Source organism: Anopheles funestus, chromosome 3RL (genome assembly GCF_943734845.2).
Source record: "Anopheles funestus chromosome 3RL, idAnoFuneDA-416_04, whole genome shotgun sequence".
Taxonomy (NCBI): domain Eukaryota; kingdom Metazoa; phylum Arthropoda; class Insecta; order Diptera; family Culicidae; genus Anopheles; species Anopheles funestus.
The window spans coordinates 63,427,963-63,455,898 of NC_064599.1; the positions used below are offsets into that span (position 1 = coordinate 63,427,963).

The following is a 27,936-nucleotide window of genomic DNA, read 5'->3' on the forward strand; positions in this document are numbered from 1 at the left end:
TGAAAAGTTAAGCTGCACGGGAAACCAAAATTTCGCTACCTTTCTCTGCGAACCAATATTTATCAGTTTCTGTGCCATTGTGCATCCATCGCCCGCAAAAACAACATCCCAGCGTTGCATCTTTCCGCAGACAAACTACGTGGGACGCGGTTTGATTATTATTTTTTGCTTCGCGAATCTGCATTAAGCTTTCAGCTTGAAACTGGCCAAACTTCGGCACTTACTAGGCCGCTCGCACCGGTAGTCGCGGGTCGAACCCACCAGGGAAACACGAGAAGTAATCCTCCCGTTCCTTCCACTTTTACCTACAACTTCTCCCGGCCGCGCGACCACTCGTAGTGAAATCGATGAGCAAAAACTCGCCGAGATTTGACTGCGCTTTCGCTGCCGGCGGACTCCCATGCGGGCCGATGATTTACATAAATGAATTATGCAAATTTGCAAATTGCAACCCGGCAAGGTACGCGTGGCCGGGTCTCGTTACCGTGGGATAGGAAGTGTGATGAAGCCGTTCGCGGGGGTATTTTGGTTGTGAGAGACCTACCCTGGGCTCTAGTGAAGCTCCGTTCGTCCATATGCGAACTGCATTCGTGTTCATCCTTCAATTAATTTCTACCGAATTGACCGAATGCACGAAACGAATGATATTTGCTACTGACTTACTTCACTACCTTGCTTTACATACCGTGTGGTTGGGCGGTACAATTTATTGTGTAGAAATGTGGTTTCACATGGCTAACCTATTTTTGGGAAATGTAAATGCTAGTTAAATCTAGATTTTCTTTACGCATAAATAAACCATAAACTGGGCGTTTATGCAATCTATTCGAAAAATGATAAACGTTTTCTTTGTTTCGAATAGTTTGAGTTTGACGCCATTCTGTCTCGTTCTCAAGGAGTGCAAAATCATAAAATTCTATTTGATGCAAATCTATCACAAAGACACTACTACTATTACCAAAGTTTCCAAGATCTCAGCTTCATTTAAGATCCAGCTGAATATTTCAAGATCTTCTGGGTTTATCATCATTATACATTTGTTTATGTTCAATTATTGAATATACGTCAGTAATTTGGACTCTCATTCAAGGTGCTCGAAGGTATATATTAGGAAGAATTCCGACTCGTGGACTCGTATCCAGAAGACTTCAACAACACCGATACGTCCGGGAGTCCTCTGCGGGTATGGAGAAGGAGTATAAACTACGAGCTAGCTAAGCTGTTTGGCGGTGCAGATATCCTGACCGCCGTCAAAGCAGCAAGAATACGATGGCTGGGGCATGTGATGAGGATGCTGGACTCATGCCCCACGATACGTGGAGGAGCACAGCGAGCTCGTTGACTGGATCAGATGGAGTCGAACCTCTCGAAGATCGGATGCAACCTTGGATGCAGGTTTCCTGGAGTTTTCTTGAAACTAATTGGAGATCTGGCCATGATTTCGCGACGTGCTCGATCCTGAGCAAGCCAAAAAGAAGAAGACTCGTAGAGAATTCAGACTATAGGTGTTAGGTATTGGACCAGTAAAGATTATAAGCAAACTTTAACACCCAAACTTTTGAACAACGAATCCTAACCAGTGACGATCGGTCACGTTTGTATTGTACTAGCGATCCAATTCTACTGATGTCGACAAAAAAAAAGTGTGGATATTAAGCCAGGCAATTAAGATGATGAATAACAAATACTATTTTTTGTGATTTTAACGCATATGTAAATTTCTGTATTAAGATATTTTGTTAATTGTAGTGAACCGTAATACCACATTTCTAAAAGAAACATCCCCACTTGTCATAAAAAACGAAGGTAGAAATTATTTATTACCGATGCATTGGTGACCATGTTCATTCCTCATAATTGTAGTGGCTTCATTCTACAATACGGTCTTCAATTTTGGAGCACATAAACTATACGACAATAAATAAAGACCCGCTCCATGAAATCTATAACCCATTTCACACCTCGCCCGTTTCGATAAACGCATTTCAATAAACACATAAATTTGGCACCCGCCCGCACATCATCCCAGCCCGGAACGGCTTCCACCAGAGTGATTTAAGCGACCGAAAATGCGACGAAATTTACTGCACTGCAGAAAATGTTTCCCAATTTCCTGGGCGATGGGCGGAAATTCTTCACACCACTCGAGGAAGCTCACTACACCGATGAAGGACTTGGATGAGTGTGAGAATGGCGGGGAGGAAAAAAAGGCTTCCACCAGCCCGCCAGACTGCAATCGTTGCAAAATTGCATTTAAACCGAAAGTCATCCAATCGATTGCATGCCGCGCCGGTTGAGTTGTCAAGCCGGGCACAATTCTCTACCGCTGGCTGGGGTAGGAAACACCCGTTTTCGGTGAAGAAGGGAATGTATCGGAAGAATGTTTACCGAGTGAAATGGTATGCAAAATCAATCACACCAACCGCCTCTAGGGCGGGCTGTGGGCTATTGGTATGGAGAAAACGGTACCGAGGAAAAACTTTCCATCTCACCGATTCCAGGAACTACGCGCAGGGGACAGTGCTGATGTGTCGATATTCACCTGTGTGTCGCGACGCATTCAATTGTGACGCTACATGCATGCACTGCTCCTTGCAATGGCCAACCTGGCGGGGCACACCCTGGTTCCGGTGCCCAACTTCCTCGAAGTCGAACAAATTTCACCGGTGCATCCTTCCATAACTAATCGACGAGTGTGATTTGAAATGAAATCATTTCCCCGTTGGTGCAAAAAAAACCTCCACCCCACCCCCTCCTACCCCCTAAACCGAGATGTGCCATTAGATTCTGCCCTCAAGCGACACCGATCGATCTTGGAATTGAATTTTGGGCTTTCCATTCGCACTCGGGAGCGGGAATATGCAAACGCAAAAACACCCCATCAGTGCATAATCAACCGGTGGGGATGATCGTAGCATGCACCCGGATGGATCATTTGTCGAATCTGATTGTCTTATTTAAATTTTCTCCGCTTCTTCGTAGCATCGAGCGTCGTGAAAGTGACACTTAGCTCCGGCAACGACCACCAAGCCGCAACAACAAAACGGCACGTCATCCAAAGGGAGGTTGAATAAATTTAAAACGAGAAAAAAACATACCCATCACAAAACCGCGCGCGACATCATCATCGCCATCGCAGTAAATGAGGCGCGCACGACCGCGTACGGTCACTTTCTACGCATATTTCGGGAAAGATGGCTATCCGATAACGGAGCTGCCGCTTCCGTTACTGCAACGCGCGGTGACGTTGACCCGATAGATCCGTGTAACTTCACGGATGAGGATGAAAAAGATATATTTTCTATAGAAAATAACAGCAAAAAATGGATAGGAAATATTGTTTTTTGGTTATCACTTACGGTGTGTCCCGGTTCAGTTCCTAAATGGACAAAAGTTTGGCGTCAAGGTCGACTGCGTTCGCTAACGGAATCGTCCAGTAATTGGACAATTCCAATGTTGCCGACCAATGGTTTCAATTTGCTCGCACTTCCATTTTGTGCGCTAATTAATTATCACGTCAGCAAATATTAAGATCAAAAGGATTGAACAAAGTTTTTTTTTGGTTTCGAACGAATGGCATGCTCAATAAAATGTTTAGTTTACTGTAAATTATGATTATTTTTTATCTTTCTATACAACTCTACAAACTGTCACCGGGTTTGGTTAGCCTTACCTAATAACTGGTTATGTGCAATTTGAATTAACCATAGCCCGAAGTCGGAACAAAAACTGCTTAAACTAAGCGTTTAGAAAAAAGCCCCAGGGAAATTAGCGAGCTCACAATTATTGAAACCGAATATTTATTCATATTTTTATCTTTCGTAGGTCTCTATATTGCAGATTGTATAACAATGATTACAACAATTGTCAAGACACTCTCGTAACATTCCGCTCAGAAGTATTACAAAAAACCAATAATTTGTATATGTCTGAGCTTACCGAATAATTAATCGACCAAATAAAAATGAGAAAGGAGCAATGTGTCTCATTGCTAAAAAGACCAATTTAGTACAAGTTTTATGTTTTGCAGATTACTTGTGTGTGGCTTTGTCGTCTAATGCAACATCCTCAATATCTGCAAAATTGTACATAATTATCAGTTAATGATGTCTTTTAAAGCAATTTCTGGAATTAATTTAATATTATTGGTTATAACTGTAGTTCTTTCATTAAAAATGCGTAAGGTTTGAGGAACCTCAAACGACGCTTAACTCAAGGACGAGATGAATTGTCGTAGTCTTCCTTTGTTTGAAGGAAGTCCGAAAATCAAGCCGAGATTTGAATTCGCACTGTGCGTGTCATTGACCGCATATGCTATTCTTCTGGCCTGTCCTTTTCCGCTTAATATATGCAGAACTCATTGAATAAAGTAATTTTAATCATAATCTAGGTATTGGAATCTCTTCCATCAATTCCACCAATATTCCATTAAATCAGATTATATTCTTTTAAAGTTAGAATCAATTTAAAACTCATCGAAACACATCTATAGTACACAAAAAAACAGTTTTTGCATTTAAAAAAATATCATTTTCATGTATGCAACATACAAAGTCTGTGCTAAAAATTAATATGTTTGCTTTTATCACTTTTAGAAAACTAAACTAGCTGTACATGGTTATCAATTTCATTTACTGCTTTCATGCAATGACGCACTTCGCATGAATATTCACTTAGAAACCTTAGCATACCGCACGGAGCACCAAAAATTTTCACAAAAACCGTAATGCCCATTGGAAAACAAGCATTTTTCATCTACGCACCGTACATGGTTCCTATTTGTTATCATTAATCTAAACGATACTAATGGAGGACGGAACACCTGCCATTTTTGTCACGGGCCCGGCTTTCTTACCGGCAAGCGTACCGGGCATAAATGTGTGAAAATTGAATCCCATTAGCTAAGCATTGGAGCATATACATTACACCCATCCACAAAATGACCAAAAACTAAGGCAACCTGCCCGAAAATGTAATGCCTGCGTGTAATGGCATTTCCTTCGCAAAGATCTTTTCGGTACCATTTCTTTCGTTTGTGGGCTTTCAACAACAACAACAAAAAAACAACATACCCTCAACTATGGTCAGCTAAAATGTACCGGTTTTTTCGGGCACCCGGAGACCTAGTTTACTTTGCAAACAGTGGGTCGCACACCTTACCGGGGCAACCATGCAATCGCAAACGAGCGGGCTAACCGTACAGATTTAGGTGCACTGATTTGACGCAGGCTGTGATGCTAGAAAAGTCACAAACAACTTTCACGCAAACTACACCAACGGGTAGCCTCTGGCAGGGGTTCGTGTATTTTTGCACCCGGCTCAAAAATGGTTCAAACCCCAAACATGCCACCCTCGACGAAGGCTGGACCGCGACACGGGGAGGCGTTACTCAACCGGCTCGGCTCATCCAGGAAATTGAAAAACATCGCACATGTCCGCAAGCGGGTTTACTTTTCGCAAATGGTGCCACCACTTGCCCCAAAAGTACCAGTGATGCAGTTTAAATTTTGTTGCCAAAGTTGATATAATCGACAGCACCCAGCACCCTCTCCGCTAAAGCTAATGTTTCGTAATGATCGCGTTGGGTTGATTTGGCCAAAAAAAAGCTTAACCTAGTTCATTTTCAAGATTATTATCTTTTCAATAAAAATAACAAAGCGACCCCAAGACGTGCAATTCGAAGTAAAACTCACCTGCAAAAACATTGCCCAAAATGGTATGAAATACTTGCTAAAAAACATTAAATTTGAAATACCAAATACGTTCAACAAGCTGCAATCCAAACACTCATGCATGTAACACTATGTAACACATTGCAAAGAGGCACTCTAGAAGGGACACATTTCAATATGCTCCGTATGCAAATATTAAACCACACCGAAATGTTCACACCGGAAGCACCGCGTAGAACAGCTTCCCTCAATGAGAAACAGTGTTAAGTTATTTGCATGTCAAATATCATTCTCGCGAAACGACGATCCACTTCAACCACGGCCATGATCGATTGCCGAGTGCCGTGTGGCATCGTCCGAACGTGAAGCTACCATATCAGATTGTTTGTCGTCTCACTTGAACGAAATTCGACCAACTTACCTCCTCCGCTATTCCAGTTCCACCCATCTTATCAAACCTTCGCGTACACACAACACATAGTGTTTGCGCCAATGTAAAACTTCTTCGTTTTCATCGCCTCGTTGGCAAATGCAACTGGTTCCCTTCTTAATGGGGGAAAACATCTTCAATTCATATCACCATGCGTCATACAGTATGCACATATCTTGATTGTGCACAAGTACACCAATGTTCCTTGCCGTTCGCTCGTTAAAGGGCGTTCGAATATCAATAGAAAATTTCGTTGGTGCAGCATTTTGGTGGTGAAATTCTACCCCATTCTTTCCTTTTGCTGCAGTGAATGGCACACACACCCGGCCAAACCGAAATGGAACTTTAAACTATTTGCCGCAAAAGAACTATTTTCTCTGCCTCTCCTTATGCAAATAGTACGTCACTAGAAGAAACTTAGTCGAGCGAGAGCAAAAACTTGGATTCTTTTTATTGACTCAAAGCGTCTGATGCATCCTTCCTTTCGTGCATAATATGATGGTAGAATATTCAAGCAGTCATTTGATGCAGATACCGAGACCCTTGTTTGAATCGCGCATCAAATTTCAGGAACAGTATCATCAGCTGGAAATTAAATCGTTTTGCTGACACTGCATGAATCGAAGTCAAGAGAGAGAAAGAAAAGTAAATAAATATGACCTTTACTATTAGTGACACTTTTATAAATGTCAAGAATACTGAACAAGAATCAAGGTTTCAGAATTATATTTTTAAGATAAAGAGTTATAAAACTTCAATTTCATTGCAGATAATGCCGGATAATTTATTCTCAAGGTTTTAGGCTACGGGTTTTAAAATGTAGTAATTATGAACCAGTGTCTTCGAAATCTTCATCCAAACCACCAAAGTGTTCTTCAAATTACCAGGCAAGACTTCATCACAATTAAAAGGTTAAACTTTTGGATAATATATTTCGATAAAGTTGCTTCTTTCGAAGGAATTCCCAAGAATTAAAAGACAAATTTATATGTCTAAAAAGGCCAAGAACATTTTCGTTCTCCAAAAACCCCTTTTTTCGGAGAACGTCTAATCTCTCCACAACTTGATCTTCCTTTTATACGCATGATGTACCATCTCTTGTCAGATCTTTTTGCACTAAATGTTCTTCTACAAAAGTGATTTACCTCAGCGTTGGAATCCTAAATATGGATCATCTTCTTTAACCTCTCTTACAGCCAAAAACATCAACTTTAAAACTGGTTACCATGAGCCACGACTTCTACAAATTAGCAGGACCTCCAGGGAAACTCGTCCACTGCGTAGGGTATCAGGAAGTGTTCCTTGATGCCACCCCTCATCGGCCACTTTTGTTTTTCAAAATGGATATTAAAAGCATGTATTAGAATTTAAACTCTTAAAGATAATCTCCTTGCTTTTATTTTCATCTACTTCTGTTGACAATTATTTATTACTAAGTATACAATTTAATGAAGAAACAGTTATCTTCGAGGATAGCTGCGTCGCCTAGTCAAAACTTAATTAGTGGTGTTGTAGATTTCAACCAGACCCCGGGTAATAGTGTACTGTATGAAACCAAATATACAAAGCAATAGAATAGATAGAAAAACACATTCCACAAATGAAGAGCATGCTCTAGATAAACCGAATCACAATGAAGAAAACACGGAGTAGCCTTGAGGTTAGTTTGTGCTGATTTAATAAATAAATATTTTTTTTTTTTTTTTTTGGTCGGTTAGAACGGCCTGGCCGTATCAAGACTTATTTTACCACGTAGCAGGATAGTCAGTCCATGCTACGGGGAGACGGTCCGGATGGGATTTGAACCCGGTCCCTGCCGTGTGGACGGGCGCCGTTTTTCACATGCACCACCGGGCCGCCCCTGAATAAATAAATAAATAATTTATAAATAAATAAATAAATAATTTATAAAAACTTGAAAAACTATAATCTCTCTCAACGCGATTTCAAAAACACATAAATCACATTTCTTGCCCACAAAATGGGAAGTCTATTAAAAAGTTGACTCCATTTGTTATTTACTTTTCATTGGGTTATAGTTAGTGTATCTTCCAAATTGAAAACCACCTCCACCAAACACGCATACTTCATAATACACCGGACACTATGGAACACCACATTTTATTTTTTTTTGCTGATTCAAACCCCTTTAGAAAACATAAACCATTTCATACACTCGATGCAGTAACACATGTTTCGGATCCGCTTTCATAAATTGCAGTTTCCGCGAAAAAAAAACCTATCGGAAGGCCTCGCACCATTGTAAACCGCATCCGTACCGACCCGATGAGATGTTGAGTTAGGGATATTTTATTTACCATTTGTTAGCGCATGTTTCGGTTTAATCAACCGAACTACTTGCCGTTAGAAAGACGGCGTAACTTCCATTTTGCCGAACTTCCAATTTACACTAACCAACTCCATCCACGGGGTAACGAAAAGTAAAGTACAACACACCAAAAAAAACAACACCCCGTACGCAACACAATGTCCGGTGTAGGTGAACTTTCCGGATTGCAGATGCGCCGGGATACTGGCGTATGCGTACATTTCCGTTTGCGTGTATTTTGCGCTTGGTGCGACGATGCGAGGCAATCAGAGGTACAGCAAAAAAAAAAATAGAAGCTCAATAGGAAACATGAAAAAGGTTGTGTCGCGTCCTGATTGAGCTGCGATGGTAAATGTGGAGAGGAAAAAAATAACATACACCACAGGACTTCACCGTACTGCGTTCCACTCGATTAGGCCGAAAGCAATTTCGGTTCAAACGCCGGCTATGCAACACTCGTTTCCGGTAGTATCCACCATAGAAGCAATCATAATATCGATTATTATTGAATTCCAACGGCAAATGCAAGGTTCTTGCTAGCGTTTTGCATAATTATTCGTTTTATGTTCAAACGATGTTTTCATTACGATTATTAATCTTTACTTCTGCATCGTCCAGAAACAAGTGCAGAATGCAAGATTTCGAGTCGATGGCAAACAAATCGTCCAGCTACATATGTTTCTTATAATCCGACTAAACCGTCCTCCGAAAACAGGTCAATAAAAATAGAACCTTTCGGAAAGCCAGTCCAGAATGCAACACGCTCTCTGTGTTTTATGTTTTACTGTTCCATATGCAATGGAACAGAATTTCCACGAACATTCTCATCACAATACCGCCTCGACATACAAAAGCCATGTTATGAAATCTATGCTGGAAAGCATAAAATAATGCATGTGAGGTACAATAAAAAAACCCCTTCACGAGAACCTGCATACAGGAGATCAGGTTCAGTTGTCATTGTTTATACAATCGATCGGTTGCTTTGCCCGAAAATTTGACTCCTAAAACCGTTCCATCGATGACCAATATCACACTCGTTGTCGTCGGCCGCCCGTTGGCTCCCAAGTATTGCTCTACCCAAAATGTTTGGGCAGCCTGAGCCAACATCAACATCGGTTGTGATATATTTGTTTTGTTTTTTTTTCCTTCTCTCCCCACCGACACCAAGCTGACACAACAACTCATGCATGGTGCATGTTCCCAGCACAGCAGGGCGATAAACCCGTGTTGAGCTCTCGGGCCGGAGTATCAAACTCCGACCGAGGGTGAGAGAAGGTAGAAACTAAACTAATTTATCCGCGGCCAACCGAAATAAAAAGGCTTTTTGTTCCGGTTGTGAGAAAGCTTATTTATTTAGGGCTACCTCCCCGTAGCCCCCTTTTATCGTACATGCTGCCTTAGCGATACATAATCGATACATTTCCTTGACGGCGACGCATAACCGTGTTTTCCTCGCGTTTCTCAACCCTTTATTCACCCTTTATCCTTTCGCCCTACTTCTTATTTATATTATTAATTCCTGTAACAATTTCCTAATTTCCTGTAATTCCTGTAATTTCCTCTAATTTCCTGTAGCTATTTCCTCAATTATTTCCCTATTTGCCTAATAAATTTAATAATTTTGGGGAGGATTTTTCGCGCCGATCCCCGCATTGTCCTTGCATTATCTGTCTGCGCCTGCAGGAGCAAGCGAGACAGACAGAGACGCTTAACTTCCCTCTCACTCATCGCTTCACGGTGAAGCGATGCGAGAGAGGTAAGCTTAGTCTCCTAGCTTATCTTTACGTTGAGAGCGGCTAAGTCCGCTCTCCTGCTACTATTCTCCTAAGCTAGGGACCTTTTTTGAGCGCGGACAGCGGTTCCTAAAAAGGACATAATTTCCGTCAGCGACATCCTCTCCCCCGTAATTCCTCGTAGAGGTGTTACAAACAATAATAAGCTGACGGAATTATGTCCTACCTATTTCTTCTTCGGCGCGAACCTCCAACCGTGCGACCTTTACCGCTGGTCTTCTAATAAATAAACTTCCTACTCTTATCGTTACGGATCGAACCTGTTTATCCTTTCCTTCTTGCACTTGCGTAATTATCCCCTTACGCCACCTTCCGCGAGTCTGCTCATCTGGAAATGCTACTATGTCGCCTATGCGCAATTCTTTCACTGGTTTTAACCATTTCTCTCGCGTTACCAATCGAGGTAGAAATTCTTTTATCCACCTAGACCAGTATTTTTGTGCAACCCATTGGGCTTTCTTCCAATGTGTCTTTAAAGCTTCAGCTTCCGAAATCTCACAATGAATTGGTTCTGCTTCTCCAGAACAGTCTATTAGAAATGGTTTGGTGTGAGAGGCTCATCGTTTTCGTGGTCCGCAGGACATATTATTTATCATGAATTGCATATAGGTTTCATTAAATAGCGAGAGAACGCTGTTTACTTCTTGTACCTGTGTCAAAGACCAGTCTTGGTTTACGTATAGGTTTGTTGTACTTTACTATAGCAAAGTTTGGTACATAATTAGCCTTGGGACTAAACTTATCTCTTATTGTCTCACTTCGATCGTTTTCACGCGCGCAATCTTTTTTGCCGTATGCGTCTGTTTCCTTACGGTGTAATTTTTCTGACGTTCCATCTCGTGTCAATTTTCTTTCCAGGCTTTGTAGTCGCCTCAAAGACTGACCACATTCTTCTGGTATACTGACGACTTCCGTTTTCCCTATCTCGTGAACAGTTTCTGTTTTCCTTATAGTTTTTTCTATTTCCACCCTCTTTTCGTCCTTGGGCTGCGGTATCTTATAATTCAATTTAACACCGAAATCTTCCTTTGGGACGTGATTTCTCATCGTGCTCGCTATATCCTTGTTAGCATTTTTTGCTTCGATTAGAGAAAAGAGTTTTGGTTGCTTGCTATTAAGATAATTTGTTCCTAACAATACCCATCCCAAGTGGGTTTGAATTGCTATCGGTCCGCCTGCTTGCCCAGTTCTGGTTTGCAATGCGCATATTAGATGCGCATGTGGTAATCCGATAATTAGCTTCGGAGCTCCATCACGATAGCTTTGTAAATCGATGCCTCTCAAATGGCGATATTTTCTTCTAAGTTCCATTCCGTTAACTGTTTGTTTTGGCAGCACCATAGATTCTACTGTCCTTAATCCATCAAGGCTTATAAATCTCCCATCCTGATCCTTAACCGAGATCGAGATGGTTTGACTTTCCGGCTCATCTTGTATTGATCCGTTAGTCCAAGCTAGCGAAAATGGTCGTGGAGATCCATTTACCTGCAACTCTTCTTTGAGCTCTCGATGTATTAAACTCGCAGATGAACCCGTATCCATGAACGCGAATGTGTCGACCTCCCTATTATTATGACGAAGCGTTACTGGGATGATTGGAAAATATAACTCAGGCAAATCAGTACCGTGGTGAATATTAACGTTCTCAACCTGTCTTAAGCCAGGCAAATCAGTACCGTGGTGAATATTAACGTTCTCAACCTGTCTTAAGCCAGGCAAATCAGTACCGTGGTGAATATTAACGTTCTCAACCTGTCTTAAGCCAGTAGGAGTTGCTCTATGTAGTAGGATATGGTGTCTCGCTCTACATCCGTATTGCCGACATTGTGGTGGCAGAAAACAATTTTGGGCGTCATGATTCGACTGGTTGCAACAGTTTGTGCAAATGCGCAACCGCCTAACCGTTTCCCATCTTCGTTCGACCGACATGTTTTGAAATTGAAAACATTCTGTCGTCCTATGATTTTGGCCACAAATCAAGCAACCCATTCTACGCCTTGGTTGCGATTGTATATTCGCTTGGAACTGTTGTCGCGGTTGAGCACGAAAATTCCTATGACCTAACTGTTGGTTGTGCTGATGCGATTGTGAATTCACAACATCATTAGCAACATCCGCTGTTAGCATAATAGCTAAATTTTCGGTGGGCTTAAGCCACTTAGCAAAATCCTCGAGAGTCCTAAGCTTGCTTCTACCATAATTCTCGTTGTCTGCCAAGATATGATTGTACCACTTGTGTTTTAAATTAGTGGGAATCTTATTTTCCAAGTCCTTTAAAAGACGTTGGTCGTTTAAATATTCTGGCTCTCCTATAGTGTTCATGTTTATGACCAGGTTGTTTAACGCATGCATAAACGTTATAAAACTTTTCGGCTTCTGCATCGTTGGGTTCTCTACTGCTAGCAATTCTTTTAATAACGCACTGTATATCAAATCAGGCGTACCAAATTCCTTCTCTAATCGCTGTAAAATTCCTTCGATATTTTGCGCATCGAGCATCAAACCACTCACGCATTCCAGGGCATCTCCCTTCAGAGCCTTTTGCAGACGATTTAGATTTTCCAAATCTGAAAATTTAGCCTCTTCACTTGTTTTATAAAACACTGATTTGAAATGGTTCCACTTTTTAAAATCACCATTAAATTCAGGAAGCTCCATTAAGGAATCTCTTTTAGACCGCTCGTTTAAAGCATCGACCAATCCCTTTATGAGCAATTCGGAAGCAGGGCTTGAGTTGCTTTTCGATGCGCTTGCGACTGTAGCACTTCCATCTTGCAATTCACGTTTCTGTCCCTTTTCCTTGCGCAATTTCTTAGATTCTGCCTCTTTTTCCGCTAATTGTGTGACTAATTTGGTCTGTTTTTCTTGCGATTCGCGTTTCGTTTCTTCATGTTTTTCGGATAAGTCCTTATACGCCCTTTTCAACCTCTCTATTTCTTTTCTCATTTCGCACACATCACTCCCTACTTCCTCCTCAAATTTGGTAATTTTCTCTTTAGTGTTTGCCATTTTACTCACGGTTTGTTTGCGGGTTCGTCGCTTCTTGTTGTGCTGCTACTACTGCAGTTGCTGCTACTGCTTCGGCTGCTGATGCTGCTGCTGCCGCTGCTACCGCTCCGGTTGCTGCTGCTGCTGCCACCGCTGCTGTCGTTGCTGCTGCCGCTGCTACCGCTCCGGTTGCTGCTGCTGCTGCTGCCGTCGCTGCTGATGCACTCTTTTAAGCCGGTTTAGGCTTAACCACTGTTTCTGCTGCCGCTGGAACCGTCGCACTATTTTTTTTTTTTTTTTTTTTTTTAAGCCGTTTTAGGCACCACTGTTGCTGCTGCCGCTGGAACCGTCGCACTATTTTTTTTAAGCCGTTTTAGGCACCACTGTTGCTGCTGCCGCTGGAACCGTTGCACTTCACTATCACTATACCTTACGACCGGGAATGAACGTCCTCCGGTCTTCACAGGGCGGTTGCCCCTCTCCTTCCTTTCGCTGACCGGGAATAACGTCCTCCGGTTTCCACAGGGCGGTTGCCCCTCTCCTTCCTCTCGCTGACCGGGAATGAGCGTCCTCCGGTCTTCACAGGGCGGTTGCCCCTCTCCTTCCTCTCGCTGACCGGGAATGAGCGTCCTCCGGTCTTCACAGGGCGGTTGCCCCTCTCCTTCCTTTCGCTGACCGGGAATAACGTCCTCCGGTTTCCACAGGGCGGTTGCCCCTCTCCTTCCTCTCGCTGACCGGGAATGAGCGTCCTCCGGTCTTCACAGGGCGGTTGCCCCTCTCCTTCCTCTCGCTGACCGGGAATGAGCGTCCTCCGGTCTTCACAGGGCGGTTGCCCCTCTCCTTCCTCTCGCTGACCGGGAATGAGCGTCCTCCGGTCTTCACAGGGCGGTTGCCCCTCTCCTTCCTTTCGCTGACCGGGAATAACGTCCTCCGGTTCCACAGGGCGGTTGCCCCTCTCCTTCCTTTCGCTGACCGGGAATAACGTCCTCCGGTTTCCACAGGGCGGTTGCCCCTCTCCTTCCTCTCGCTGACCGGGAATGAGCGTCCTCCGGTCTTCACAGGGCGGTTGCCCCTCTCCTTCCTTTCGCTGACCGGGAATAACGTCCTCCGGTTTCCACAGGGCGGTTGCCCCTCTCCTTCCTTCCTTCGACCGGGAATGAACGCCCTCCGGTCTGCTCGAGGCGGGTGGCCTACTCTCGTCCTTCCTTCAGCCGGGAATGCGGTCCTCCGGTCTGCTAGAGGCGGGTGGCCCTCTCTCGTCCTCCTTCCAACCGGGAATGGGGTCCTCCGGTTCTCTTCACCACTTAGCGTCTTCCTTCCTTCCTTCGACCGGGAATGAACGTCCTCCGGTCTGCTCGAGGCGGGTGGCCTACTCTCGTCCTTCCTTCAGCCGGGAATGCGGTCCTCCGGTCTGCTAGAGGTGGGTGGCCCTCTCTCGTCCTCCTTCCAACCGGGAATGGAGTCCTCCGGTTCTCTTCGGCGCTTGGCGTCTTCCTTCCTTCGACCGGGAATGGGGTCCTCCGGTTACCTCGTGGCGGGAAACTTTCTCGTGCCTTGGAACGTTAGCAAGTACTACCTTCCTCTCTGGAGCCACCAATGTTCCCAGCACAGCAGGGCGATAAACCCGTGTTGAGCTCTCGGGCCGGAGTATCAAACTCCGACCGAGGGTGAGAGAAGGTAGAAACTAAACTAATTTATCCGCGGCCAACCGAAATAAAAAGGCTTTTTGTTCCGGTTGTGAGAAAGCTTATTTATTTAGGGCTACCTCCCCGTAGCCCCCTTTTATCGTACATGCTGCCTTAGCGATACATAATCGATACATTTCCTTGACGGCGACGCATAACCGTGTTTTCCTCGCGTTTCTCAACCCTTTATTCACCCTTTATCCTTTCGCCCTACTTCTTATTTATATTATTAATTCCTGTAACAATTTCCTAATTTCCTGTAATTCCTGTAATTTCCTCTAATTTCCTGTAGCTATTTCCTCAATTATTTCCCTATTTGCCTAATAAATTTAATAATTTTGGGGAGGATTTTTCGCGCCGATCCCCGCATTGTCCTTGCATTATCTGTCTGCGCCTGCAGGAGCAAGCGAGACAGACAGAGACGCTTAACTTCCCTCTCACTCATCGCTTCACGGTGAAGCGATGCGAGAGAGGTAAGCTTAGTCTCCTAGCTTATCTTTACGTTGAGAGCGGCTAAGTCCGCTCTCCTGCTACTATTCTCCTAAGCTAGGGACCTTTTTTGAGCGCGGACAGCGGTTCCTAAAAAGGACATAATTTCCGTCAGCGACAGTGCATTTAGAGTAAATGCAGCATCAGACAAATGGTTGTTTACTTTACATAAATTCTTCCGAAAGTAACCGAGTTTACGATTATGATACGATCCGGTTTCGAAAGTTCTATTCTCCTATCAGATTGTGTAACAGCCGTAATAGTCGATTATTGTTTTCCTCTAAGAATCGGCAAAATTGTTTTAACTTAAATTTTACTCTCTTTAAATGCAACATTCAATAGCTAACGAGCAGCGAACTGCTCCCGTATAGCAGCATAAAATGAAACGGAAATAACTAATTCTCCAGCTTATGCTGGTAGCATTTCTCGCCTGGTATTCAGACAAACATATCGGGGAAATAAAACTATCAAAAGAATAAATTGAATACCCGAACAACCACCATAAACAGAGCCTTATGTTTTGCTGAGATTTTTCATCTACTTTTATTGGTTCGTTTTTTTGATTATTTTGATCCCTCTGTTGACCGTGCTTTAAACGAAACTACCAACTGTATCTGCGGGTAACATGAAACGATGCATTTTGAGGCCTTTCTTCTTTAATGCTCTTTCTTCCATTTACTTTCACCGTCATGAATGGGACACATCGTAATATCACGAGAGAGAGAAAAAACACAAACTCTCACATCTAGTGTCTTCTGAATGGTAGAACAATCGTGGGGCAATAAGCTCTTTCCAATCCCAAGATGTCTCTATTTTCTGTATTTCTCCATTCCACTCCAATCATCCATACAGCAATTCCAACAAGACGTCTTCATCTAGACAGGGAACCTGATCTATGGTTTAAACCGACTACTTTACAACAAATCCCTCTTGCAATATTGGAAATAGTTTGCAATAACTGCAGCACAGCCTTCAAACTGGATGGTCATGCATGAAATGCACCTGAACTGAAGTTTGTATGGATGCGAATTTCTTACCATCATTTTCCACACGCGATAGTCACCGTCCACTTCTACGGGCACTCCCTTACAGCTCGATGGAATGATTGTAGTGCATTTTTTCGGATTTTATTTTTTTCCTTCCTTCTCCGGACCAACGTCGTGAAGTGGAGTGTTACAGATTCCAACCATGTTCGCTGAAGGAACAGGTTCGGAAGGTTCGTGAGCGTAACCGTAAGTGATCGACGATGAGTTTGCTTGATTGATTCGTTACAATTGCACAACGTATCATGAGATCATCACTCTTACACTGTATGCTCTGATAAATTCAATTTGCTACCGGATCTTAAACCATTCTTCGTAATACATTTTACGTGCGGCAAAGTACTGAAGAGCGGGTCGTGCGCTTTTGTTCTCGCTAACGTGATGGTGTGGAATTGAATTCGATTGCTAACAAGAAATAGAACGTATTTTTAAAACTGCTTGCATAGACAAATGATACAGTGCACTAAAGCAAATATTTTCTTTTAGGAAGGAGAAATAGTAAAAAACAATTTCAAGTGCATTCTTGTAAAGCTCCTCTTGATGGCAAGCATAATAAACTAACTGTGCAAAACTGCATCCTCAGTTTTTTTTCTTTTTTTTTGCTGTCGATGACGACTAACAAAGACCGGATTCAATCTCTTCCTGAAGGAACATCAACTTTTAACATAAATTGATCTGAAAGATTGCACTCCCTTTTATTCGAAGGTATGTTCATTCTCATCCCGGGGAAGCAACCAAGCACCGCTTATCGTACGCACACATTGTACTTCATCCGGATATTAAATATTACGAGAGTGTCACCGTACTATATACCTGCTAGCCAACGTAACTCCCATTGTCCCGGACTTCTTTCAGCGAGGCAAAGCGTAATGGGTTGCCGCATATAATCCCCGTTTCTTCAGCTATACGTTCAAAAGTCGTCCATTTGTTGGTAGCTCGATAGCACCACATTTTTTTTTCGCCCTTCTTCCAAATAGCACATCCGTTAGGAAGTGCCGAAGCGCATGTGGGAGTTTAAAGGACGAGCATGACGGAGCGCAAAAGCAGCCGCACATAGCCATGCGCCCGGGGAACCAAAGGGACGGAAATCCATTGTGCAAGTAACGAATAGAATAAACTTTGCATCGTTCAACTTAATCTGATCTGAACGGTATTATCCACGTGGGACACCACAGGATCCCGCATCTGCCTACCTTACAGCCCCGGAACCTTTAACGTTTGCTTCCAGCACTAACGGGTTAAAGAAGTCTCTGCTAATGCTTCGGGGAGAAAAAAAGAGAGCTGGACGATGTTTAGCATCGGCGTTTTCTGGGGGAATCGGGGTACACATGGTAGTATAATGGAGAACGATAAATTTACATTTTTCAATTTTGAGCCCAACCGGTCATACCTTGCCTTTTTGGGTTTTACGTTTTATTATATATGGCCGAAAAAAAAGTTTACCATCCCAAAAATCAATTGAATTGGGGCACAAGAAGCGCCTGTGGTTTAGAGGTCGATTTTTTCGGGTTCAGAGTCTTTTTCGCAGCATCAGCGTAGGTAACGATGCTCTGATTTAAATATCTTCAGTTTATGAAATGTTTTAGATGAAGATGTTGCATTCGAAGCGAGTGAGCTATTTAAGGGGAGATATACCATTTGACAACGATATCAGTAAATTTGTAACAGCTACTGAGAATATACTCAGGCCTTCGCATTATTAAGACTTCTGGAGACAAGTCAGAGCATCGAACGGAAGCTTAATTCATACTCCCCGACAGGAAACATTACTTTAAAAGGTGTCAGAAGCTTAAGGTGAAGATCAAGGACAGGGGGCTCTCATCCGCCGAGAGGTCAGAGAACCAGTAAAACATTGAGGTTTACCGAGGTTTGACAATTCGCTCCAAATCCTTGAGATATGATCTTTTGAATTTTTTTCCAGAAAACCTCAAACGGAGGATCTTGTGCAAGAATGTTGAGGTTAAAATTAAGGAATTGTCAAGCACCGGGCCTCCATGAAAAATCTAAACCAGGTGCTATTATTTATTTTTCAACCACTTTTTGCTAAAGCTGTATCTTACTGGGGATCGCAGACCACGCACTTTACTATAAGGCGAATATTCTTGACTACTTAATAAACGTTGATTTCCACAAGCATCGGCATATTCGATAAATATAATAAACACAAATTTATACTCCAAAGCGTAAACCGATCGCTGTCACATTTCTCTCAAAATATCGTTCTGAACTTCTCAAAAACAGAATTTCTCTCACTCAAAATTTCTCAGAATTTCTCAAAAAAATGCAGAATTTCTCAAAAACATTATATTTGTAGGCATTAATATTAATATTATTGTAATTAATTATTGTAATATTAATAATATATTTAATACTATTGGCAAAATATGACTGTCTTACATTAAAATTTTTCAAATCTAATTTTGCAAGACCCAGATTATAGCGTCTTTTTTCATATACTTTGTGTTTGTAAAGGTTTTTGATAAAGCATCAGCAAACTGATTTTACTTCGAAAAAGGTCTTTTAGAATATTATTTTTTATTTTTAAACAATTTTTCACATACTGTCAATATTCGTTACTAATAAAAAAAGCTATTTTTTCAGCTTCATTTCTGGTGTTATTCTTTTAATTTTCTAAAGCAAATATAATTTACGACACAAAACAAAAATCCCTCTCAACATAAATAGACAATTTCACTTACCCATCGAACACGGTTGCAGCATACCAAATAAGGGAAATTGTTCACTAAACACAAGCCAAGTAATTGTTTGCTAATTTTCTTTTAATCTTCCACACCTAACACACGATTCCCAGCAGAATCACCGAACGGTTGTACCTTCCGCTATCCTCCACCGGATAGCGATGCCACCTGGAAGCTTGGCCACATACACGTACACGTGGCTTCACGAGCGCACCGGGCACGTGTTTGCGTTTTTTTTTTTGCTTTGCTTTCGCGCCACTGCGCCCTGTTTACCGCGCTCACCCTTCAAATCGGTGACAAACGCTAAGTAAACACACGTACTGCAGCTACGTCTTCTTCTGAACCAGGTTCGTCCTTCAACGTGGGGACGAACGGTAGAATGGTAGAAAGGTCAACCTTTCTAGCTTCGGGTAAGGGTTAGGGCCATATCCCCATATGGGGTGGTTACCTTTTCGTTTTGGGGGGGTTGTTTTGTTTTTTTCTCTTTTCCCTCTGCCTTCAATTTCGTTTCATCCGTACCGGCGTCTCGAAGGAAAAATTACCGTTTCACCTACACGCGCACACGCTTTTTCACACTCTTTTCCCGGTGCCGCCACGATCTGAGGGCCGGCAACAACCAACATGAAACGCCACTTATCGGTTTGCCGTATTGCGAACATACATAGACACACACACAGAGAGAGAGGCCGAAAATTCAACCCTGCGATGTTTGTGCCGGGCGCTTTCTTATCAACTGGTGAAACTTTCTTCTTCGCTTTCGGGACAATTGCACTGTCGCCGTGTGTAATTTTACGGGTTTTTTTTTGCTCCCCTTCGAAAAAGAATTATTACTTTACCACCATTAAACCACTCATCACCGGTACACACGCAAGTCAACGACACAACGGCTCGGTGAGAAAAGACACTCTCAAACACTCGGCTAGACGCACCCCGACCTTTTTTTGGGCGATGGAAATTGGACAATTAATATCTCCGGTCACCGTTTTCCTCCGTGCTGTAGACACACATCACGAAACACTCTGTGATTGTGAATTGTTGTTCGCAGTTTGACAAACTCTCAGAAGATTTTAGCACTATTGAGGTTCGCGTGCACCAAACACATCAACCCAGATCAGTGATGATGCACTTACGTGGTGGAAAAAAATGTAACAAACCGAATCGACGAATAGCTCACGCACGGGAAATGGAAAACGCGTCGGAAAAAGCCTCCACGGTGGTACCAAATCTTCACCAAGTACGTGGTGTACGCGGGCTACGAATTCATTGCTTTCCTCTTCGGTGCGGATCCTCCTGCTATTTTCTTCCTAACGTCGCTTCTTGGCCCACCACGGGTACGCCGAAACGATCGCTCTATCTAGCGAATATACCCCGTGGATGTGACTTTTTCGCGCAAAAACACACTCACACACGGCTCGCCAAAAATTACGGCAACACAACACTTCAAAAAACACTAGAAAGGCGAAGAAATGTGAAGGGTAAGGTAAAATAAAACACAACGCGCGGTAACTGCAAACTTAACGAGCGTGGCAAACGGTTCCACGTCCACTCGGTAACGTTGCTTTCGTTGAAATAAAAACGATCGGAAAAGCTAAACGCTTACGCTCCATCCATCGGAGGGTTGGCAGAGAATCATCCCCTCTTTGTGAGCCGTTTGCGCACCGAGCCTAAAAGAGAGCGAGAGCCTATGGCGATGGGAGATTGGAGAGGAAAAAGCAGCAGACTTATGCGTGTAACTTAAGCGCCCCAAAACTATCAACTTCAGCGATGGGGAGAGCAAAAACATTCCCCCCTATTGGGGGTGGTGAGCGTAATAGCGTGAACGACTCATCAGCGCAAGAGCACGAAAGCGACTTGATGAGCAGATCAACGTGTTTTACAGGGCTGATCAATTTATTGTTCATATGTTGAATTCTTTGAACAAGAATAGGAAATCTTCAAGCTATTCAGAACTCTATGTATCGTTAAAGATCTCTAAAAGAATACCAGAAATTGACATTTCCAGAATTTCCTGAGGTTTTAGTGCAAAAAGATTAACTCCTGGATCTATTCTTAGTACCAAATCTCACCCAGATATACATAAACATAACATAACTTCGAAGATAGCCAGAGTTTGACTGATTCAAGATTTCCTGAGGTTGTAGTACAAAAAGAGTGAAGAACTTCTGGATCTCCTCATTATCAAAAGATTCTTTGGTTCTTCAAGTTCCTTCAAGCCCATGAGCTAGAATATCTCTAATTGCCAACCCCTATCTTTATCGAATATCAATCTCTCCTCAACTCGTTCTCCGAGTGTTGATCTTCTTCCGGGAGGCACAGCTGATCATGTTTGTTTATGTGTTTTTTTCCTCTCTCTCGGTGAAGGATCTTCCCTAAACAACATGTCTCCTCCGGTGAACCGGTTTGACCAGCATGTGATCGGCCAAAGTCGCGGTCTCGGGTCAAAACATCGTTCGTTCACGCTGGAATGCATCTTTCCACGCGCTCAGCCCAACGCCAACCATCATCCAGACCCCATTTGCAGACCTTCGGAAGTACTCCAAGTACTCCGCCGGCACTTTCTCATTTACCGCTACGATTCGCCTACGGTAACCGCCTCCCATAACCTGCCAAGCTCGACTAACGTTCCCGAGTTCCCGATTTTCCGATTTCCTTTGCCAAGTGGCGTTAAGTTTTGCGTTCCCTTTCTGCACCTTCTGCACCTACCCGTTCTTCTCCGTTTCTTTACTTTATCAGATTATGTTGGACCGTCGGCAGTGTGTCATTGGCCGTCATCTTCCACCTTCTTCACCGGAACCGGTTTCAGTGAACCGGGTCGGCCACCGACGCAAAGCTTCCCAGTGCCAGCAGGAAAATTTTGCTTTTTTTCTTCCTTTCCACCCCACGACAACCGCGAAAAACTATGTCATTTACTGTGCAACACCGTTGTAAGTGGCTTTTTTGCGCGCTCGCTCGTGCCCGCACACATTTCCTTCCTACTCGTATCGTATCTTCCTACTCGCCACACATTACCTTCTCGCTGATTGCATCTCATCTTTTGAGGCTTTTTTTTGTTGGTCTGATGTTTAGTTATTCTGCTGTGGTGACTTTTTAATTTATTCCCTTTGCTATGCTCTACAAGTCAACCTTACTTTTGTGTTTTGTTTTTTTTTTTGCGAAACTCATCTCGTTCGTTCCAAGTTCCGATTGTGCAGACCCGATCCGGTAGTCGTGAAAGCTACTACAGCAACATCCCTTAATGGTTGCAGTTTCGTTATCTAATCACTATCAATTTTTCACTAATTGCTTACTTTTGCTCATCATGTCGGGGTGGACAAGAAGTGCCAAAAAGGTTCCAACCGACGTGCAATACCTCCTTTGGCGAAGAGCCATTAGCATTGGCCCAGGTGGGCCAGTCATTATCATGCCAAACCCCTTTGTTTTCTCTTACAACCAAAAAACACATGCACTGTGACTGTTGATAATTTTAGAAGCGAAACGGTTTCTACATCGTTTCCAAAACAAATCGGGCTGCTTCCTGGCGGCGTAGCCAAACGCCACACGATCGGACGACATTAGTAATGGTTTGTTGGGTCCCAGCAGTAGTCAAACTATTGTAATTCGTGTTTTTCCATCCTAAAAACCCATCACTTATTATGGTGATGGTAGGTTATGACGCTCACACAATGGTGATTAATGTACCTCTTGTAGCTGGTTTGGCGCATCTTCGGTTTGTCATTAGGCGTGTTCATTTGTCCGATATGGTTCCGGTGATGCTACAAAACGACAGATAAAAGCGAAAAGAAAAAATAAACAAACCATTTCGTCCACCTTTTCCCAGTCCAAGATTAGTGCTGCAGTTGACCGATTTGCTCACGGAAATGTAGGTCACCGCGGTGCGATTTGCATGACCATATAATTTGAACGTTTTCCGCGGTCGCGAATGTGGAGCATCTACACCGCCAACCGGAAGGGCAACGCGGGACACACACGGTAGTATTTATGAGATTTGTTTGTTTTTAAAGGACACGAAGAAAGTGGTTAAACCTGTGAATGGTATAGGGGGAAAAAAGATTAAAATGCGAATGAAAAGTAGTAGAGCAAATCCAATTAGACAATCTATCACCAATTCAAACACTCCGCTATGGGCAAAAACGGGTTAAGTTTTACTATACTATTAAAATGCAATTTGCTTAATGTTTTATGTTTCCGGCAATGGAATTTTTGGGTCGGATTAGTACATGAAATATTGTTTTCATTTCCATTTTTTTAATGTATGTAAAACACATTTATAAATATTCAAACCTCATCGAAACTAATACTGTTACAATAACATTCCTGGAAAAAAAGTATCTGCCTGAGGCAAGTACCCATTGTGCAACAAATATGTAATAATTGTATGATTAAATCAAACCGTAACCCGCTCACTCATCAAGTGCTACAGGATGATGTGCTTTGTGTAGCTATTATGGAATTATTTCCGAATCCTAACAAGCCCTTAACAAGGTTCGCTTATACCTTTATCGCCGAAACTACATCCGTTGGGTAATCAAAACCCATGAAAGCTTTTCCATTATCACTGCTGTGGCAAAGTTATCGGTAAAATCACACCCTCACCGATAAGCCTGATCGCGAGTAATATTCGATAACGAGATTGCTCGATCCATCTGCAGATAGCAGTGCAAATCACACAACCAACAATCAAGCAGATCGTACCGCACTCGCATACGCAACCGGCAGGCGTACGCGCACGTCTTTCGGACAGCAGATCGGTGATGGCGGCGGTGATGAAGTAATGGAGTTGGCAATTTTTGTTCCCACCAACGAATGATTTGTTTCGCGCAAAGCTTAATCATCCGCTCATCATCCTGCGTGTGGTGCGTTCTCCGGCTGATGCTCCCTGTTATGCCACCGAACTAGATCGATTCGGAGGAGTGAGTCTCATCAACCATTTTTTTTTTGGATGGCGGAAATATTTGAAACGCGTTCATTATGGATTTGGATTGATTAAGACAGGTACAGCCATGGTGTAAGTTTAGTTATGGATGCATGATGGGGAACTGTTTTATTGTTCGTTACATGACATATTGTTATTACTCAGTATAATTTGGGCTGGTCACAGCCTATTTGGAGATGCGCAATACTTCATAGTTTTTTCAGCCATAGGATATGACTGATATATAGGACGGAAAGCCATCAAATTGAAAATACTTAATAGACTAAAACCATATAGTAGCTGCGTTGTTGAAAATGATAATAATCCGATAATCCCACCTTAATCCCGTACTCTCTTGCTCTTGGATGGACCAGCTTCTAATTCATATTCAAACTCAAGCTTTGTAGTTTTACGCTTCTTTGCAGCTCTAGCGGAAGTAAAGCCGTCAGCTTTTGATTCGGATTTCGCCATTACAAGAGAAATCTTCGACAAACTCTCCTCGATGTCCAAACAATCGTCTGATTCAAAGTCGCTGTCCATCTGAGTGTGTTTCGACACTCCCGATTCGCTTTCCGTGTCTGAATTGTAGTCCTCCACGTACTCCTGTTCCAGCTCCTGAACCTCTTCCAACTCCTCATTCATTTCACAGTCCTCGTCTAACTCCTCCGGAACTAACGCTTGTTCGAATGCAGCCGACGAATAGTTGTACACATCATTGTACATACCCATCTTCAACCGCTCCATCAGTTCCTTCTCAATCTTGTTTTCGATACGAGCCGCTACCAGGGCTTTCTCCTCCCGACGCTGTTCCCGTCGCTCGATCTTCGTCACCAACGGCACTAGCATCTTCTGCCGACGTAACCGCAGCCGACGCGTGCGGATTAGGTACTGCGAAATTTTCTTAAACCGCTGCTTGCATTTGTTCAGGACCCAACGATCGCAAAACAGTAGATTCTCATGGATCTGGTAAATAGCTTTAGCGTAGTTGCGCGAAAGCCTTACCTTCTCCCAATGTTTTGCCGGAAATGGATTGCGTTCGGCCGTCTTCATGTACAGAAATATGATACCATTTTCTTCGCGCACTGTCGCGTACTGGCTGTTGGCGATCGAACAGACCCGCTTGGAACAGAATCCGGTGAGGTTGTACTCGTTGCGGCAGAAGTTCTGCGTTTGTGTCTTCACTTGGAAGCAGCAGAACTGCTTACTCATGATATTCCATGTAACTTCATCTTGCTGCATTTTGATAAAATACCTAAAACCACGTATCATGGATTAATATAGATCGATGTACTCAATTAGAACTTCTGAAAGCAGTAACCCGCAGAAATAGTTCAAACAAACTTACGAATAAACTCTGAAGTGAAGAAATCCGTCCGATGTGAAATCAACTTGTCAATTACAAGAACGTTCGAGTCTTCCAAATTGTTGAACTGTTGTACTGAAATTGTATTGTACCCGGTGAAAATAATCAGCACATTAAACAGAATGACACTACGATTGGCGCTGACATCTGTCATTCTCAGTGAAAAGTTAACAAACACTAATTTCTGTAATAACTTATCGGATTTATTGCGCGTAAAAACAATATTTTCTGTACAAAATCATTTCGTCTCGAATATTCCCTCCATACTGTAGTTGATCTCATATGCGGTAAGACTAATTTTGCGCATCTCACTTGCCGTACCCCGCTCGCTTGACCTAAGTAATCGGTTCAAGCCGGGCAATTTTAGACGACTCATAATCTAATCTGTTCCACAATCATCATCGCCGTCTCCTACCATTTCCTGCAGCATCACACGCATCTTCGGCAACTGGTGGCAATTTTGTATCGGGGAGCTGCACGCGATCGAACACCGGCCACGTTACGCGTGAAACACGACGCGCTGCGGTTTTTTTTGAATGTTTCGGGCCCGTTACGCGCATTTGATACCATTTCGGCCCGCAATGAGCCGCTCACCGTTGCCCGGATCGTCTGCACCAGCTACAGTTTTTTCCCCCAGTGGGGCCACTGGGTCACCCGTGGTTCCGCGGTCGAGACACTTCATCAATGTTGCATCATTTCCTTGTTGGTGGACTCGATTAAAAACCGTCGTACGGGTAGCACATTCGTGCGCACCGTCTCGAACTCGATGAAGCTCCAGTTCGTCAGCATGTCTAAACGCGACCGGCCGGCACTGGGCGATTTTAGAGTACCGAGAGTACCGCAATTAAACAAAAGGCGATTGAGTAATGCTATTGGATGCACTCTCGCTGTCGGCCAACCGGCCAACACCCGGTCTGATTGTGCTAGCACGCAAGGGTTATGCCTGGCAACTTGCTGCTGTGCTGGTTCAAAAATTTCCAGGTCGCAGGTTCCGACAGGCGGCAAGGAAAACAAAACACACTATAAGAAATGTGAAATGTAAAGGTGCGAAAGTGCAACAAGAGGAAGTAAGTTCAATCGTTCAATCAAACCCCCACCTGGCTGGTTGATGGTGCATATTAATTGGTGCAGGAAGCATGTTGCGAAAACATGTGCGAAAACACAATCGAGAAATTGTTTCAAACAAAAACACCAAAAATGAACATGAACAGAAGAAAATCACATACAAACTAAACATCGAACAATTAATGAAAGCGATGAAGAGTTATGCATGGTTTGTTTGTTTTTTTGTTGCAATTAATTGTCTGTTAAGTTTTATTTGCCAATAACTAAGTTAATATTATTTCAAAACAATACATTTATTAAATTAAAGGTTCAAGTTTTACTTAAACAAACCAGCTTCCATTTAAATTGTTTTGTAATTCTATAACTGTACAACTATTTTAACTTCCAATTGCTCATTGCAAACATATTACATAAAGTGTGTAAAACAAATACTGCATCCTGCAGCATTGGCGCATAGTTTAGTAGCATACAAAATGCACCGATTATCGGCTGCGAAACAACTACACAAACACACGGTACGAATTCCGCACCAATCACATATCTAATCATCCGATTTTTATCCATTTGTTGTTCGCCTCTTTCCTTACCAGATTCATACCGTTGTAACATAAAAGCTAACAACAACGAAACACGTGTGTGTGTGTGTGTATGTGAGCTGGTAACTTTTGGATGCCGGCAGCGCATGAAGCAGGTGAGAAAGACGATAGCATAGCGCGAGGAAACTCTCTCGGACCAGACAAAACATAACGTTATGCGCGCGGATAACATTGCTGATACATGCTGAGGGAGTGAGTGGCCGCTGAAACAAACAGCAAACGAAACGAAAACACGTCCAAACACATATCGCGAACTGTGGAGAGCATACCGATAAAACAAAGTACCCGTAGTGGTGCATCTACGGTGTGAGGTGAACAGCTCGGAAGCTCGGAAACAAAAAACCAAAACAGCCACGAAACAGGAAGGCAATCATAATAACGGTGCAAAACAAATGAAGAGATATAAGTACGAAAACCTCTCCTCTTCGGAAAATCCCTTCACGCCCCAGTCCACCGGCACACAGCTTCTTTCACCGACGAAAGACAAAAGTCAAACGGCACCACTATCACAAAATGATGAACTAAGGGGAAACCCTTACATTACGTTACACATTCCCTCGCCTCCCCCGATTGTGGCTCCCTTCAATCATTAATTATTCCCCGTGGTTTGCTAATTAATTGACATAGTTCTTTTCCCGTACGGAGCTGCTGCTGCATGAGTGAAATACCGCGAGACAACGTGTCTCCGAGTGCCATTAAGATGCGCTAACTGGAAAGGAAAGGTTGTTAGTTACCATATTTTCTTTGTTCGGCCGGTTCACCTCACTGGTGTCGGGTTTGTTTGGTGCTACCGTACAGCTTGTGTGCCCTTCCGTAAAGTGGGGAGGTTTTTTTTTACCTCCCTGTGGGATCGTTTTGGGTATGCCGTT

The 27,936-nt window shown here is 43.1% G+C and overlaps 3 protein-coding genes across 3 annotated transcripts in view; all 3 read right to left on the reverse strand.

Annotated features, from left to right (window-relative positions):
* Window positions 1-20,721, reverse strand: part of LOC125771103 (myosin-IIIb-like) — a 59,878-nt gene extending 39,157 nt beyond the window's left edge. The window contains exon 1 of the mRNA XM_049441365.1: window positions 19,132-20,721. The gene's annotated coding sequence lies outside the window, so the exon portion shown is untranslated. The remainder of the gene's footprint in view (window positions 1-19,131) is intronic.
* On the reverse strand, window positions 10,196-12,010 carry LOC125771104 (uncharacterized). Its single transcript, XM_049441366.1, has 2 exons — window positions 11,980-12,010; window positions 10,196-11,877 (listed from the first exon to the last, which is right to left on the reverse strand). The coding sequence occupies exon 2, from the start codon at window positions 11,767-11,769 to the stop codon at window positions 10,843-10,845; it is 927 nt and encodes a 308-aa protein (XP_049297323.1). The 5' UTR covers window positions 11,770-11,877; window positions 11,980-12,010; the 3' UTR covers window positions 10,196-10,842.
* Window positions 20,722-23,470: 2,749 nt separating the features above from the next.
* Window positions 23,471-25,469, reverse strand: LOC125767466 (protein MAK16 homolog). Its single transcript, XM_049434070.1, has 2 exons — window positions 25,389-25,469; window positions 23,471-25,295 (listed from the first exon to the last, which is right to left on the reverse strand). Exon 2 carries the CDS (start codon window positions 25,280-25,282, stop codon window positions 24,383-24,385), a length of 900 nt encoding a protein of 299 aa, XP_049290027.1. The 5' UTR covers window positions 25,283-25,295; window positions 25,389-25,469; the 3' UTR covers window positions 23,471-24,382.
* Window positions 25,470-27,936: the final 2,467 nt, after the last annotated feature.